This window comes from Diaporthe citri (genome assembly GCF_014595645.1).
Source record: "Diaporthe citri strain NFHF-8-4 chromosome Unknown scaffold_10, whole genome shotgun sequence".
In the NCBI taxonomy this organism is placed as follows: domain Eukaryota; kingdom Fungi; phylum Ascomycota; class Sordariomycetes; order Diaporthales; family Diaporthaceae; genus Diaporthe; species Diaporthe citri.
In genome coordinates, this window is record NW_025064855.1 from 228,259 (window position 1) to 243,913 (window position 15,655).

Here is a 15,655-nt window from a genome sequence, read left to right on the forward strand (position 1 = left end):
CTCCCCTCCAGCTGTTTCCTCCAACAAGACGATTGCGTAGGCTGCCTAGATTACCTGACAGTGTGGAGGTAGAGCTGGCGCATCACAGCAACCTTTTGGGATCAGCACTTCGGGCAGCGCGTTTGTTTTGAGCGCAATTCAGTTCAGGCTCAGCACGATCACTGCTGATACCATTGTCCCCAGCCTCAGCTTTGGGGCATCGTGTCTGTCTGCCCACCTGAGTTCTCGCCGTCGTCTTGACTTGCCAGGGATCTTTAGGAGCTCTGGCGGAACCACAAACAGCTCTCAAGATGGAGTTCAAGCTTTCAGCCCAGCTGCCTGGCCACGAGTCTGATGTTAGTACCAGACAACTCGTTGAAACTCGCTGCATACTGACATCCACCTCCTTCTCCTCAGGTCCGTGATGTCCTCTTCCCCAGCCCCGACATTGTCATCTCTGCCTCGCGCGACCACACTCTACGACTTTGGCGCAAGTCCTCGCAGAAGCCACCCTCCTTCGATGCCACCATCGTCACCCAGGGCCAGGAGTGGCTCAGTTCTCTCACGTTCCTTCCCCCGAACTCCGAGTATGCCGACGGCCTCATCATCTCCGGCGGCAAGGACACCATTATCGAGGTCAAGAAGCCGTTGTCAACCCCGTCCGACAATGCCGAGCGCCTTCTCATAGGCCACCAGCACAACATCTGCTCCCTCGACGTGTCGCCGAAGGGTACCTATATCGTATCAGGCAGCTGGGACAAACAAGCCATCGTTTGGCGTGTCGGAAAGTGGGAACCCGAGCTGCGTCTGGCCGGCCACGATGCGAGCGTCTGGGGGGTCCTGGCTCTGGACGAGACCACAGTCGTGACAGGATCGGCCGACGAGAAGGTCCATATATATGATCTTCGCACTGGCTCCGGCGGTCTGGTCGAGCCCCGGTCCACTATATACACCTCCAACGTCGTACGGGCCCTGTGCAAGGTTCCCCAGGGTCACCCCTCCGGCGCAGACATTGCCAGCGCACACAACGACGGCGTGATACGGCTGTGGAAGCTCAACGGACAATCTGTTGGCGAGTTACACGGCCATGAGTCCTTCGTCTACAGTCTAGTCGCATTGCCTGGTGGAGAGCTGGTCAGCTCGGGCGAGGATCGGACCATCCGGGTATGGCGCGGTCTCGAGTGTACACAAACAATCACTTTGCCCGCAATATCGGTCTGGTCAGTCGCTGTGAACCAGCAGACCGGTGACATTGTCTCTGGCTCAAGTGACGGTGTCGTGCGCGTGTTCACACGGAACGCGGAGAACGTCGCGGACGCCGAGACCCTCGCGAGCTTCGACGATTCTGTCAAGGCTTCTTCCATTCCCGCGCAGCAGATGGGCGGCATTAACAAGGAGAAGCTGCCCGGTCCCGAGTTCCTTACGTCGAAGTCCGGAACCAAGGAAGGCCAGATCCAGATGATCAACCAGCCAAACGGCTCTGTCACTGCACACCAGTGGTCCGCTGGTAAGATCGCACGCCGCTCCCACATTGTGAATTCTTGGCATTGTGCTAACTATTTCACCAGCTCAACAGCAATGGATCGAGGTCGGTACAGTTGTGGATGCTGTTGGAAGCAGTGGAAAGAAGGTCGAGTACATGGGCAAGTCCTACGATTATGTCTTCGACGTGGCCATCGAGGATGGCGCCCCAGCCTTGAAGCTCCCATACAGCCTCTCTCAGAACCCGTACGAGGCAGCCTCAAAGTTCCTGAGCGATAATGAGCTGCCCCAGACCTACCTGGACCAGGTGTCAAATTTCATTGTCGAGAACACCAAAGGCGCGACGATCGGACAGAGCTCAGGCCCGACTGTTGACGAGTTTGGTACCGGTAGATACCAACCCGGAGACGAATCCGCGTCACAGGCACCCCCCGCAAAGAAGCTTCTGCCCCAAGACAAATACCTTACCTTGGCTACTGCCAAGTTCGATCCAGTGGTCAAGAAAATCCTCTCCATAAGTGCCACGATGATCTCGTCCGGCAGAAAGGACTTTGCTCTCAACCCAACAGAGGAGGCTACTCTGGCCAGACTGGCTGAGAATCTCAGCAAGACGATCCCAGGCGTACCCGCAACAGTTTTGGGCACTGCCGCCGCCTCGACTTATCAGCCTCTTAACCTTTCGGAGCTGGACCTTGGCCTTGTGCTGAAGCTCGTCAGCCAATGGCCCGACAACGACCGCCTCCCAGGTCTAGATCTTCTCCGATGCGTGGCCACCTCGCCACTGGCGGCCAGTTTCACCGACCCCAGCGGCAACTCCCTCATCGAAATCGCCCTGAACGCCGCCTTCCACCCCAGCAGTGGCTCCAACATCAACGAGAACTGCGCCATGATGGCCTTCCGAGTGATCGCCAATCTCTTCACAACCGAGCCGGGCCGGCAGGTCGCCCACGCGCACTCGGAGAAGGTGGTCGACTACATGGAGGCTCGTCGGCATATCGGACACCCCCTTCAAGGGCCCCGTGGGCTTCCCCCGCAACCGCAACGTCCTGATCGCAGTCACCACCGCGGCGCTGAACTACGCGGTCCTCGCCTACCTCATATCCAAGAAGAAGGTCCAGGTCGACGGCAATGCCGTCACGCCCGAGGTCTTCGGCCTGTTAGCCAACGTGCTTGCCAAGATCCTCCAGGACCAGGCGGACGCCGAGGTCAGCTACCGCGCCCTGGCGGCCCTGGGCACCATCGCCGGCGCCGGCCACGCGGAGGTCCTGCGCACGCTGGGCGCGGACGCGGCCGTCCGGGAGGTGGCGAAGGCGGGTGGTGAGGAGAGGGTGACGAACCTTGCGAAGGAGGTGCTTGGACTTCTGTAGTCGCCTTGTTGATAGCAATCAGTCATGAGAGCGGAAGCGTACATTGCCGCTGTCTCCAGTATTTAGGAGGCCCTTAGATACCGTAATGATCCAGAGTTCTAGACCATCCCTTACTCGCCTTTCTCGAACGTAATGACCTTGCTTCGCCGTCTGCTTCCCCTTGCCCAAGTGATGAGCATGCATTGCCTCTCTCAGTCTTTCCCCTAGCTTTTCGTGTATGAAGTTTTCCCCGTTTGAACTGCCACAACCGTGCCTAGCCTTGATTTTGACAGGCGGGCTGAATCAGGTGACCAAGAAGCACCAGGGCCATGTTCGCAAAGGAAAACGCATGTGGTTGGGTTTGCAGCCTTTTCCCGGCTTAGCCATCCCAATCATACAGACCAAATGTCACGCAATAGCCCTTCAGTTTTGTATGTTGCATTTATTGCATTGCATTAGACGTATAAACCCGGAGCCCTTTTCCTAGACAGTCACAGGCAGCCCCAGCGAGATATCACACCCTTCCCGTTTGAACGCCACCCAGAAACGCCCACTCCTAAACAGACCATGCCCACCCAAAAAAATCCAAAAAAGCACCCATCAACGGCTACAAGGTCCCTCAGAACAGCGCCCAGGCCAGCCCCAGCGCGACGGGCGCGAGGCCGACAAGGTTCCACACGGAGGTGCCCCTGCCGCCGTGGCGGCCAAAGTACCAGAAGACGGTCTCGATGGCCTCGGCGGCGCCGGACGTGCGCGCGGAGATGTCCGGGTCGGCGTCGACCTCGCGGGTGACGATGGTGTAGACGTCGGCGAAGCCGATGTCGTTGCTGTTGAAGCAGTTGGTCTCGTTGACGACCTCGAGGCGCTCGTCGCCGGGCTCGACGAAGGTGATGTCGACGCACTGGAGGATCTCTCGTCAGCACCGTGACCACTTTCTGCCCATTCTCCTCCAGCAAAGCTGGGCAGGGGCTACTCACGGAAAACAGCGACGCGCCGTGAACGGCCAGCTCAACGACCTGGATGGTGGCGTTGTCGCCGGGCTGGACGGTGGTGTTGGCCGGAAGCGGCACCTGAGGCAGGCAGACGGTGCCCGGGTAGGGGTTCTTGCTGGGGCCGAGGATCTGGAAGGGCGGGACCATGGGGAAGCTCATGTTCCAGGGGCCATTGTCCGGGCCGTCGGTGCCGAAGCCCATGTTGACGTAGAGGAAGGCCGTGGCGTGGCCCTGGAACCAGCCCGGCTGGAAGGCGAGGGCGCCGCCCGTCGTGGGCCAGTAGGTGCGGTTTGTTGTCGTTGGGTAGCCGCCGCCTGTGGGGAGATAAGTATGTCAGCTTTTGTGTCTCCAAGGGGGCTTGCGCTGGCCGTGAGGCTGGCTGGGGGTTGGGCCGGTATCACGGAGGCGGGAGGAGCTACAAGTTGGATAAGGATCGTGGGCGTGGCGACTTACATGGGTACATCCATTGCATGCCGAAGGGGAATGAGTCGTTGGTGATCAGGTTGTCACCCCTCCATCCGGGATATGTGAGGACGGTGTGTGCTGATGATAGTGTTGCTGCGCTGATGAGCGCCAGTAATGTTGAGGAGAACATTGTGTTTGTGTGTGTATGTGAGACCTCGGGAGGTGAGTTTGTGTGCTGCCGCCGATGATCCTCGAATTTCTCGAGCTTTATTTCCCCCGAGCTGTACTCCTCGGCCTCGTTACTCGAAGTTCGGCTCTTTTGCTCAACAGCAACTTGTTCCCAGCCTTCTTGCCCAACTTGTGCGGGCCCTAATTTCAATAGATGGCGATGCTGGTCGACAGGTCGCGGGTCAAGCCTTTGCGGTTGCTGACGAGGAAATGGACAGAAAGATACTTCTTTCTGATTATATCGACATGTGATATTGGGTATCTCAAGGTTGAAAAAGTGAAAACAGGAACAGGAATGACAAGAGCGAAATGGGAGCGGCAGCCAAGGGTAATATTAGGCGCAGGATACTCTGGGAATCTCACCTCTTTCTCACCTACCTGCATGGGCAAAATCCGGGCCACGGAGGGGTGGACTGGGACTGAATAGCCACCCAGTGATAGCCGTCGAAGCTGGGGGGGGGGGCGTGGTGCGAGGTGCGGTAGCAGTGGACAAGGCCCCCATCAGGTCTAGCCCTGTCACCTCGCGCATCCAGCCGCCGAAGCTGATTTGCATCGTGCCATCCAATCCGGCGGGTGTGGGTGGGCAGGCGGGCGAGCGAGGAGAGAGGAGAGGAAGCCTGCGCTGGCCTGCACTTTGGCTTGGACGGCAATCTGGGCCAGATGCAACCCGGGCGGCTTTCTCCACGAGGCGTCGGCCAGTCAGGTCGCAGGAGAGGTGTGCACCCAGCTGCAGCTCCACAGCCCCTGCCCCTGCCACCCAGGTGAGCCCAGCCAATTGCAGCGCCGGACGGCCCATCTCCAGCAGCTCGGGAGGGCGACTCGCTGGGCCGCCCAGACTTGCAAAAAATCCCCCGCCCGTGCAGCAGCTCCCCCCCTCGAGCCCCCATCACCAACACCAGCAGACTTGCATGCGACCAATCGAGCGGCCGGCCTGGTGTGACGGCCACTTTCAGGGACCGGATCGCGAGATTGACGCTCCTGGATACAGCTTCAGGCTTGTGTCATGGACGTTCGAGAAGCCGTTGAGCATTGCGATACCCGGCTCGAAGGGAGCCGATGAGGAAAGCCGTTCAGGCCAAGTGAGACCTTCTCCGTGTTCGACACCTGGACGGGCTGTTGCGGCAGCTAGCTCCGCGGCAAGCCGTCGCGGGAGCTTGGGTGGCGGGTCACTCGGCGAGCCAGTTGCTGACGGCGATTAAGCGCCCGACATCCAGGGCACCCTCGCCTCTCCGGTACGTACCTGTCCACGAGGACCCCGCGGCCCCAAAAGATCTGCACGCACTCTCCAAGGGTAAATGTGGGGGCTATTTTTGGCAGGGGAGGGGAGCATCGCCTGCCTGTGTGCTCCCACAATGGAGCGATGCAGTGCGACCACCGAGTGGGTAGCGGCCTCAGGATGGGATAGGGGGTTCGTGGCTTCTGGTTGATCTGTGCAGCCTTATATCAAGCAAAGCACGGGGCACATTTTCGCCAGGATCGGTTTATCGGAATGTCTTGTAGTATCGTCGTTGCGTGCCACCGAGCTCGAAACAGTGACACCCTCTCCGCTGACCCTCCTTTTGGTCGACAGACGCCAGCAGTTATTTCTAGAACTCTAGTAGCATGCAACTTTATTAGTGACAGGCGAAAAAGCAGCCTCTTATAAAGGACCACTTTCTAAGCCATTGCGAATCTTTCCATACTTGAAATACAGCAACAAAATTGACACCAGTAGACATTTACGACCGCTCTTGAACCAATCATTATTGATAGTACAGAATAAAGTCTACTTTCTTAATCAACGAATAAGTAAAAAATTAATCTACCATTAACATGTAATGTTGTAGTAGAATTTTGCTATTTTCTCAACCATAGCCCCTGTTTCCATGAAGTCGTATTCATGAGCTTCTGAGTGGGATATCAGCCTGTGGCCCACTGCACTGTCTACGATCTCTCAAGAATGCTCTGGCGGCTCGAGCGACTTTACTTCGCTTCCAAGAGGACATGATGAAGAATGCGATGATAAGTGCCACCACAATTACCACCACGGAAATCGGAGCTGTGCGTATCGATTGTCAGCTTCAAGTCACTCCAAATGGTAGGTAAGATCCTGGAAGGGCGAGTGTCCACTGACCTCGTACTTTCCAAACCTCGCTGGCCGTCGGGTTCTTCTCGTCCCCAGTGAATTCCACTACATTCTGCCCGAAATAAGAAGTGAACAAGGATAGAGGGAGCTGTGGGAATTAGTTGTGCGCGCACAATTAGTGAGGAGCGTTGGCAGACGAATATGATGGTGATGATCGTGAACAGCATCACGGCTTGCCCCTGCTTGCTCGTCACACGGGCTTCTCCGAGACTGGCTGCCTTTTGCTCCAAGTCCAGCGACTCCAAGAGCTGTCGGCTATGTATTGAGCGACTCTTCTGACCGTTGCGTGTTCTGGTCCTGGGCAACTCACCGGCTTGTGAGTTTGTGGCGCGTCGCTGTGAATTCGTGCCGTCTCTACTTTCTTGGCTTCAAGCAGATCATTGGCTTGTTCCATCAGCTTGCCAGATTGTTCTTCGACAAGTACGAACATGACGAGTATCACATACCTTGTTCGCTGCTGCCCACCTGTAAATAGAGAGCATGTCGACAAATCTATTATCGGATTCCTCAAATATCCGGTTGATTGTGCGGTGAGCCAGCAGCGCAAGTAAGTCGCCTATGTGCTGGCAATTCAATAAATTCGCGTTCGTAAATGCTGAGACCATGATTTCCAGATCGTCTTTACTTGTGAAGCTTCCTTCGCACAGTGGTTCGTTGGTCGGAAAGCAAGTTACGATGGTGCCTGATGTCTTGTTAGCCCCAGAATCATGGATATTAGACAGGATCATCCACAGTCACAAGAACCAGGTACATCCTACGATGGTTACACCCACTATCATCCAGAGTCCACATCCAGAGCAGATCGACCATGACAACGAGACTGTCTGCCACGCCTTGGTCCGTCCATTTTCTGGCATAAAACCGCTTTTACCCGTTTACCCGTCCATTTTGACACAGTTTGCCCAGCATTCCGCAACTTTGTGTCTTGGAGACCGGAGTGGTAGAACTCGTCTAGTGTTCTGCGTTGGTGCCTCATCTCGGGTTTGCTGACTTTACCAGTCCCATGTTCGATTTTCCGAAAGTGTTCCCAATTCAAGTAAGGGAGCTAAGGTGAAGGTGTCAACAAATGATGTCAGAGGTAATAGGCCTGCGGCCTATCAAACTTCAGAAGAGACACTCACAAATAAGGTGAGACGTGTACTCCATGTTGACTCCTGTCCATCGTGAATCTGTGCGAGTCCGGAATGCGTCTGAACCGAAGGTTCCATAGACCATGCATGAGCTGGAAGCTTTACAGGCGAATCAGATATTGCCGGCCGAAGCTTCTGCCTCCATGTATCACGCAGGCGCTGGGCCGCAGCTTCGTCGACCATTCTTCTGACGCATACCTAGAGTCGTGTAAGTGAATGATGACATAGCGGGGACAACAAATATGTCATACTCACTTGTGCAATGTAGATATCGTTGACGGGTATTTGCATCCATCGACAAGTTCTCTTAGACCTTGAATATATGGGTAACGGCAGTTGGGTATGGTGACCCTCGGATTCGAATTCGGAGATAGGGAACTTGATCGTAGCAGGAACTTCTGCAGGTTTCGTAGCTTTGCCGCCCTGAGGAGCACGACTGAAGTCAATGACATGGATGAAGCTATCAAGGCAAGATTGGTTCCATCAGCTCAGTTGAAAATATTGGGAATGGTATAGACTTATTGAGGACCGGAGCACTGACCCCTCTTGCGCGAATTTCCTCCAGACTTTCGACAATGTGCTTCTGAACATCGTGCCTGAAACTCGGAGGGTTTATGATTGTCCGACATTTCCGTCGCCTCGCAATAAGCTTCCGTCAGGAAGCACAGATTGATGGCTAAAGGCGCAACCCCTCAGAAAAAGCTAAGGAGTCTTGCAACTGAATGTATGGGAGAAGTTTAGGCTCGAAGGTTTATCGGGAATACAGCACACGGTGCTGACAATTTGTAATCGTCCTGAACCCAACCAGCTGAAGCCATTTGGATGCGGCTGCAACTTGCAGATAGGGGAAATGCAAGGTGATTGAAATGCATGTTTGTCAGGCCCAAGATTTCATTTGGGCTATATTGGCGGTATGCGGGGCGAAGCGCATTCGCATATGCGCCTCCGGACCAGCCATACCTCGCCCAAAGCGCCTGCCTGAATGCCAAATGCGCGAAGACTGCGCTGGGGAACCGCAAAGAAGTCGTCCCAATTTTGTGGGTGGAGCAAGCCAAAATATTACGGGTTAAATCCAGTATGAATAGTTGGTCTACTGTTGCTCCTGTCGACCCGACTAGGTATTCACTGGCCAGTCTGCCCACTTGGCAGCTGAGACGCAAGCCACACGTTCAGCACTTTCAGCTCCGTTCGGTCCAGAAGAAACAGCAAAGATGATTGAAGATCACTTGACAATTGATAACACGAGAGACTATACTTTTGGCGGGTTGACTGGGGCAGCTGCAAGTCAAACTGAAGGGGTGGCTCCCACTGCAGGTGGTTCTCTTACTGTCCTCAAGTGCCGGTTCGACGATAAGCTAAGTCGAGACAGACATATTGGCAGTATGGAAATCAAATATTGAACTGAAAAAGAAGAAGACGAGATGGAGACAAAAAAAATGGAAAAGACCACAATGTCAGCAAGCTTCAAGCCGGGCTAGGCCGGGAGCTGTTGCCTTTCCGAGTGTCGGCTGCATGATGTCTTTCGTCTTTCGTCAGGCGCCGATGCCATCTAAACCCTGCAGACAGAACTGATGCCGTCAGTGGAAAATCGTTAGAAAGCTGATTTACAGCCTTCAACACAAAAAGAGCACAAAAGTAAGTTAAAGACAAACATCATCGCGGACAGTTGTGGGCAGTCTTGCATGGAGCAGGAGTGCACCGTCATCCTTGTCCAGTGATGATGATGACTCAGCAAGCCGAGCACACAGCAGTTGGCCTGCCTTATCGGAGCTCCCCTTGTCTCTTATCGCTGCCCCTTGAGAACATCAAGGCTCAAGAATTTCCCTTCCTCTGAAGAGTGAGGCGGCGACTGTACATTTCGCGCATGACCTATCACGATGATGGCTTCTTCAGCGGACCAAGAAGATGACCCTTCACAATGGACACGCATCGTTCGCAAAGGCAAGAAGCTAGGCCGCAAGGAAGAGAGCCTGCGCCTGCCAGTCGGCGGCCCGCCTGAAAACTTCCACCCAAACGGGTCGCCCCAGCTCACCGTCGACGACATCAAGGCCAACCACCACAAGGTTGTCTCTAAGTGGCGTGCAACGAAGTGTTATGAAAATATCCAAAATACCATCAGAGACAAGTCTGCCTCTCATGAAAAGGTCACCCGCGCTGTTTGTCTTGGTCTCGGCGCCTTCGATCCCGAAGATGCTTCGTGGTCTGCTCAGCGACGGTCTCACATCCAGCTGGCGGCCTTTCTTGCCATGGTAGAAGCTCTAAGTTAGTTCTTGTCCTATGTAGTCGCTTCATCCATGGAAAATGACTAACCAATATGACAGAGTCGGAAAGTGGGCAGGAGATCGAGACCATCTACCAAGAGCCGCGTTTTACCCGGCCAGACAAGGACTTTCTGATCGGTCTGGGTGGAAAGGCTGTAGATTCCCCCGGTGCCTACGAACTGATTGACAAAACCACTCTGGTCTTTGGCGTGCATCTGTACCGCGATATCTGGGCAGCCGCATTGAAGGAGAGTCTACCCGCGATGTGCGTCGGCACCGGCTGGGACGTTTGGGAAGAGTAAGTCTGCCCGCTGCCTGAGGCTTTTGGTCATGATGCAGCTAACACGTATGTTAGGAATCCTGGGGCAGACAAAAGCCCTGATTTCGGCCGCGTCAGAGAGATGGATGCCACCTTTGACAAATTCCCTTTCCCTCAGGACGACTACACCTCCTTTTCGAGCACCTGCATCTACTGGAAGAAGCAAGAAACGAAAGATGGCACCCCGGAACAAGATGTTATAGAAGACCTGCAGCGTCTGCGCGTCAGCTGAGACCCTGCGACCGTTACGCATTGAACAAACGGCAGTCCTGGTTCATAGCCACACGGATCGAACGGTTCTGCGAGTTTGCCCGACTAGGGATGCAGTTAAAGATGGCCGTCTTGGAGGCTCATTGTCATACCCTGTCTCGATTTCAAGATGCTGTGGCTCTGGTCCCGTGCAAAGGTCCAGCTGCTATCACGAACCAAGAGGCTACATTGCTGCGTGACACGATGTGTCTCGGTACAACTCGCAGGACATGGGGATGTCTAGGATGAAACCCGTGAGACAGGGTCTCGTCAAGGACACGTCGGTAGTCGAGCCCCGTCTGATGATGAAATCGCCCGGTGTCAGCCTGCTACCATGATTCCTCATGCCGTGAGGCAAGTCACACTACGCGGTCATCTTGTTCGTCTGGCTGACAATCCTTGCTTTCTCAGGCTACTCCGGACTCGTTTTGCTGCAAGTCGGGCTGTTCTGTTGCCGCTGGCGTCACAAGCGCCACAGACGGGCGCACATCGCACGCGACTTTCCCTTGCTTTGTTAGTCGCAGGTGTCAACTCTACCACCCTCGCTTGTCATGTCGTCAATAAGGCCATGCGTCTTTTCAAAGTACAAGACACGCATCGTGAACCTCCTGATGTTGCTCGCATTCGCGCAGTGGGCTGTCACCTCTCTCAGCGCTAACTGCCCTGCACTCATCTTTTGTCCGTGACAGGGATATGTTGGCCAATGGAGAGTCTACAGGTTCAGGGAAACTTCATCTGGGAAGAGACAGTTGTAACTATCATGGAATGGCTTGTGCCCGTTTCGATTGGCAGTCTAAAGAGAGGGGGGAAAAGAGAACAAAATCATGAATGAAAGACAGAGAGCCAAAAAGGACAAGGCCACGGATCGAACGTGGACCATCAGTGCGGTGGTCTCCCGACGGGGAGACTCCTTAATGTTGCAACTGGCCGACTCTCCAAATGAGCCACCTTGTCCGCCAACCTCCCACCCCAGGCCTGCCATGTTTTCGAGGTCCAAGTACTGCTCGAGGGAGCACTTAGGGCCATGGCAAACTGGCACGCGCAGTGAGGTTGAAGTTCTGGATAACCTCCGTCCACTCGCAGCCGGGCGGCGCCGAGTAATTGGTCTCGTACACCCCCCAGCTCAGGAAGATCCCCGTGACGTTCTCGAAAATGTCCGAGCAGGCGAACCAGCTCTGGGGAGCCGCCGTCAGCCTGTGGTATACGAAGCCTGCGCTTCACAGTCAGCCGAAGCACGGTGTTTTGTTGTTCTTTGCTGCCACCTGGGCGTGTCTTTTCACAGGGTCGTGGGAATGCGTACCGTCGGCGACGTGGAAGTCGAACTGCTGCTCGTCTATGGTGCCAAATACATAGCTCGACAACCCGTGCGCGTCCCCCGGGTCAGACACGAAGAGCCCGTATGCCCCGGGGGCGACAGGGACGTCCGGGCTGTCGGTGAGATCCAGGTTCAGCGCGTCGGGGAAATAATCGTCGTCGGAGTCCGTCGAGTTGACGTACACTGTGTGCCTCGTGTCAGCTCGGTGGGAGGTTCCCGCCATGATCACGAATGCGGTTTAGGAGCGCACCAGGGGTTCCAGGGGCGTCGGTCGTGTTCGTCGCCCGCAGTAGCACGCCTCGGTTTTCGAGGTAGACGGCGTTGAGAGGGGCGTAGGTGCCGTTCACCCCATTCAGCTTCATTGCAAGGTAGAACTCGGAGCTTCTTGGTGGCGGCGTCTCTGACGGGGACCTCTGTGGGAGAGATGGGATGGCGTGGGTAGTGGCCAGGAGGCCAAAGAGTAGCGGTAGTGCTGCGAAATGCATGGTGGCCGCAATGTTCAGTTCATTCAGGCGGGTGCTGGTCCTGCGTGTCCATTGCCCAAGCCAGGTGGGCGGCCTCGTTGTACTTATCTCTGGTCAAATCCAAGGTCGAGTTCCACGCTACAAAAGGCTCGTCGTACCCGGACGGAAGATTTGGCAGGCCGGCGGTGTGCTCACCAACGCATCAGCCATTGTGACAGTTTTGGGGATCGGTTGATGATAATTCGCTCTGTTTCTCTTGTCAACGCTCCGTCTTACACTCTGGTCACGCCTGACAGGACGTACAGCCGGCCTGGCACGAAGTGTTTGCATACAGGAACTGTCCTCACTGGATTGTGAGACATGGTATGGCTTCCTCCTACCTTGTCTTGTGGGACTGGTTTGGATTACAAGCTCTTCTCTCGGTCTGTAATTGTTTGCGCATTTGTCGTCTGCTACCTGAGTGAGCTCATTGGCACAAATCTCATGACAGCTTTCGCTGAGAACGCTATTCTCTGGAACGCAAAACAAGGTCGAGAAATGCCCGCGTCAACCAAATTCTCACGAGAAGCAATGGTACTCAGCTATTGTCGAGTGGATTGTTCAGTTCAAGGCGGAGGTGGCATTCTGTGAGCCATTTTGCAATCGGTGCACATTGCTTAGGTTGGAACTTGGGCCCATGTGCGAAGCGAGCCCTCGTGCAAGCCCAGCCCTCAGTCTCTCTCAGAAGAGCACGATGTTGGTGAAATTAGGGAGCACACGTAGGTAGCATGATGTATTCGTTCTGTCGCCACTACCTAGGCGCCCGGTAGTACCCCAGTGCTTCCCTTGTGACTGTTTAGTACACCCTGATATGTTTACATTCATAGCTTGCATGGCTCAACTGCCAGCCGCTTCCAGTCCTGCCTCTTTCATAGCATTGACCGTGCCATGTCCTTGAACTAGACACCTATGAAAGTGTAATTCATGGAGCCGGTCCAGCAAAGAGACAGATCTATCTGTCTAGGGTGTCGTCCACCAACCAAAACGGCACAGCCACCACCTTCTTTGAGTACAAAGATGTCGCCCCCTGCCAGCCCAACGACATATGTTCCGAGGGGATCGTCGCAACTCAGTCCACGCCACTGATCTCAGATGCTCTTCGCAAGTCCGAGAAGTTCTGTTAGTCGCTGCTCCAGATCAAAGGGTTCGGAATGTTCCCACCCCTGATGTAGAATGATGCCGGCCCGGGACACCGTTGAGCAGAGTACCAGCCGTCGCGATGCTCGCTGTCAAACTCGTACCGTAGATACTTTTCCTCTTGTTCAGACATGTTGGTGAACTCAACTCCTTGGGGTTGGCAAACTAGAGAGGAGGAGTCCGCTCTGCCTCGTAAGATTTCAAGCGCCTCTGCCCAGGTGCCTTCCAACAAATTGACACCACTCAATTCCAGGTGCACCTTCCCAGGGACCTTGTCCAGAGCGTGTCTGAGTTCTCCGAGTTTGATGGACAAGTGTAAAAGACAAACACGTTGCAAGTTGTGCCAAGGCAGGTTTCCAAGCACGGCGCCGAAGCTTGAGGTTGAATGCAGATCTTGATATTCAACCCCAAAGTTGGAGTCAAGGGTAACCGTGTCTAGTCTGGGCGAACTGAGCATTGCGTCGAGCAGATCCCAAGTCTTTGTGACAAAGGCAGGTTTGAAACCCTCCGTTTGTACCGGGCGATGACGTTGGTTGATCTCGATCCGTACACGTCTCAGCTGCCGACAGGAGCGCCGAACATTCTGGAGGTACCCTGACAGGGCTTCAATGTGAGATTCGTCGAATGCGATGATTGTGATGTCGAGATGTGTCAGGTTTCCGTCTCCAATGTCAAATATCAAAGGCAGCTTGGACCACAGAGCAAGATCTAAATCTCTGGCCTCTGACGCTTTTGGAAACCGGTCGTCACCAGCATCAACCATCAGTTTCCGAAACGGATTTGGGCTCCTCAAAATGGCTTTGAACTTTTGTATATCCAATCGCTGACCCCACCCACTTCGGATAATGTCATCTGACCGACGGACAGACGAGTTTGTGAGGCAGAGTCTCTGGACTGATGGCATCTTGCAAATTGCGGCATGAATGTTGCTGTGTACGTGACAGTCTTCAATGAGGCTCTTTTGCTCAAAGTATTTTCGTTGATATTCTTCGTGGGCTTGCGTAATGGCTTTGCTGATCTTTGTCTCGAATCGATTGTGCGGAACCACTGAAGAATCATGTTGACGTCTCTGGAGTCGTAGTGTTTGCGTCACATCTTGAGCTTCTGCCAAAGCCATTTCAAGGCCGTTGATCTTCAAGTACTTGGGTTTGGGAGGGATCCCAATCATACGAAAGGCTTCTTCTACTTCTTTCTCGACCCTTGATGCTTCACGTTGGAATTTTAATCGTAAAAGTCGAAGTTTGAACATAGTTCTGCTGCAGAATCGGTCACGATCGTCGAGTACAGAGTTGCAGGTTCCGGTGTAGATTCGAATGATGCGCACGCCCTTCGAAATTGTCGGATGATTGGAAATTTTCTCGAGACGATGAATAGAGGAGGGTGTGAAAGAGATGTCGACAAGAGGAAGAAGAAGCCTCGAGCCAACGTCGCAAAACGTGCGACAGGTCAGTCGAATGTTCTTGATACTGGCGACATCGGGGCTGGGCAAAGTAACATCATCAGAAGCATCATGGTCGACTTGAACCTTTGGCACCGGAACGTCTTCAAAGTGAGAAAAGATCATCGAAATAATCTCGTTTGGCAAGTCCACGACCTTGAGAGGTCTGATTGTAGCTCGCCAGGCTGCCATGTGGAAGTCTCGCCAATGACGCCGCAAGGACTCGTTAGACTCCAGCAATTGCTTGAAGCCAGCAATCTCCATCTCCAACAGCTTTAAGTTTCCGTAAATAACACAGTGAAAGATATCTTCGTCGATTGCCTGTTGCTTGATCGCGCGTATTTCATGTCTTCTTTCCTGGATCCGTGCTTGGAGTGTCTGCGCAGTCTGCTCTGTCGCTAAAAGCTGCTTGAACGGGCCTCTCGTGTCGGCGAGGAATGCCAAACTGCGCTCCGTCGCTGTTGGTTGCGAGTCGATGCTGAGTGTCGACCGACACGATTGGCGCAAAGTTGGTCTGAACATGCCGAGGTTGTTCGTGATGACCAGTGAAAGCGAGGTTTGTAAGGCTGGTAGACAAGACACACACGCGGCGTGTACGCGGCGTGTAGGCAATACTTGGCTGGAAGAAAGGTTGAATGGCTGACGCTGTCAGAAGTTATCGACTGCGAGGATGTGATGCGAAAAAAAAAAAAAAAAAAAAGGAGGCCTGGGAAGGTGGGAAAGCATTGAGAAAGCTGCATGTAAAG

At 54.3% G+C, this 15,655-nt stretch overlaps 6 protein-coding genes across 6 annotated transcripts; 2 read left to right on the forward strand and 4 right to left on the reverse strand.

Moving 5' to 3' along the window:
• Positions 1-290: 290 nt before the first annotated feature.
• Positions 291-2,828, forward strand: INS49_003295 (uncharacterized protein; the record flags this gene model as incomplete). Its single annotated transcript, XM_043164090.1, has 4 exons — positions 291-335; positions 397-1,486; positions 1,548-2,428; positions 2,475-2,828. 4 exons carry the CDS (start codon positions 291-293, stop codon positions 2,826-2,828), a joined length of 2,370 nt encoding a protein of 789 aa, XP_043018855.1.
• A 598-nt stretch (positions 2,829-3,426) lies between these two features.
• Positions 3,427-4,394, reverse strand: INS49_003296 (uncharacterized protein; the record flags this gene model as incomplete). The annotated part of the gene is made up of 3 exons (XM_043164091.1): positions 3,427-3,708; positions 3,785-4,113; positions 4,253-4,394. The coding sequence occupies 3 exons, from the start codon at positions 4,392-4,394 to the stop codon at positions 3,427-3,429; spliced, it is 753 nt and encodes a 250-aa protein (XP_043018856.1).
• A 1,845-nt stretch (positions 4,395-6,239) lies between these two features.
• On the reverse strand, positions 6,240-6,987 carry INS49_003297 (uncharacterized protein; the record flags this gene model as incomplete). The annotated part of the gene is made up of 5 exons (XM_043164092.1): positions 6,240-6,319; positions 6,399-6,470; positions 6,546-6,645; positions 6,695-6,805; positions 6,868-6,987. 5 exons carry the CDS (start codon positions 6,985-6,987, stop codon positions 6,240-6,242), a joined length of 483 nt encoding a protein of 160 aa, XP_043018857.1.
• A 2,580-nt stretch (positions 6,988-9,567) lies between these two features.
• Positions 9,568-10,499, forward strand: INS49_003298 (uncharacterized protein; the record flags this gene model as incomplete). Its single annotated transcript, XM_043164093.1, has 3 exons — positions 9,568-9,949; positions 10,009-10,246; positions 10,304-10,499. 3 exons carry the CDS (start codon positions 9,568-9,570, stop codon positions 10,497-10,499), a joined length of 816 nt encoding a protein of 271 aa, XP_043018858.1.
• A 1,033-nt stretch (positions 10,500-11,532) lies between these two features.
• INS49_003299 (uncharacterized protein) lies at positions 11,533-12,316 on the reverse strand (the record flags this gene model as incomplete). The annotated part of the gene is made up of 3 exons (XM_043164094.1): positions 11,533-11,726; positions 11,817-12,014; positions 12,082-12,316. The coding sequence occupies 3 exons, from the start codon at positions 12,314-12,316 to the stop codon at positions 11,533-11,535; spliced, it is 627 nt and encodes a 208-aa protein (XP_043018859.1).
• Positions 12,317-13,454: 1,138 nt separating this feature from the next.
• INS49_003300 (uncharacterized protein) lies at positions 13,455-15,431 on the reverse strand (the record flags this gene model as incomplete). Its single annotated transcript, XM_043164095.1, has 1 exon — positions 13,455-15,431. The coding sequence occupies one exon, from the start codon at positions 15,429-15,431 to the stop codon at positions 13,455-13,457; it is 1,977 nt and encodes a 658-aa protein (XP_043018860.1).
• Between the last annotated feature and the right edge of the window lie 224 nt (positions 15,432-15,655).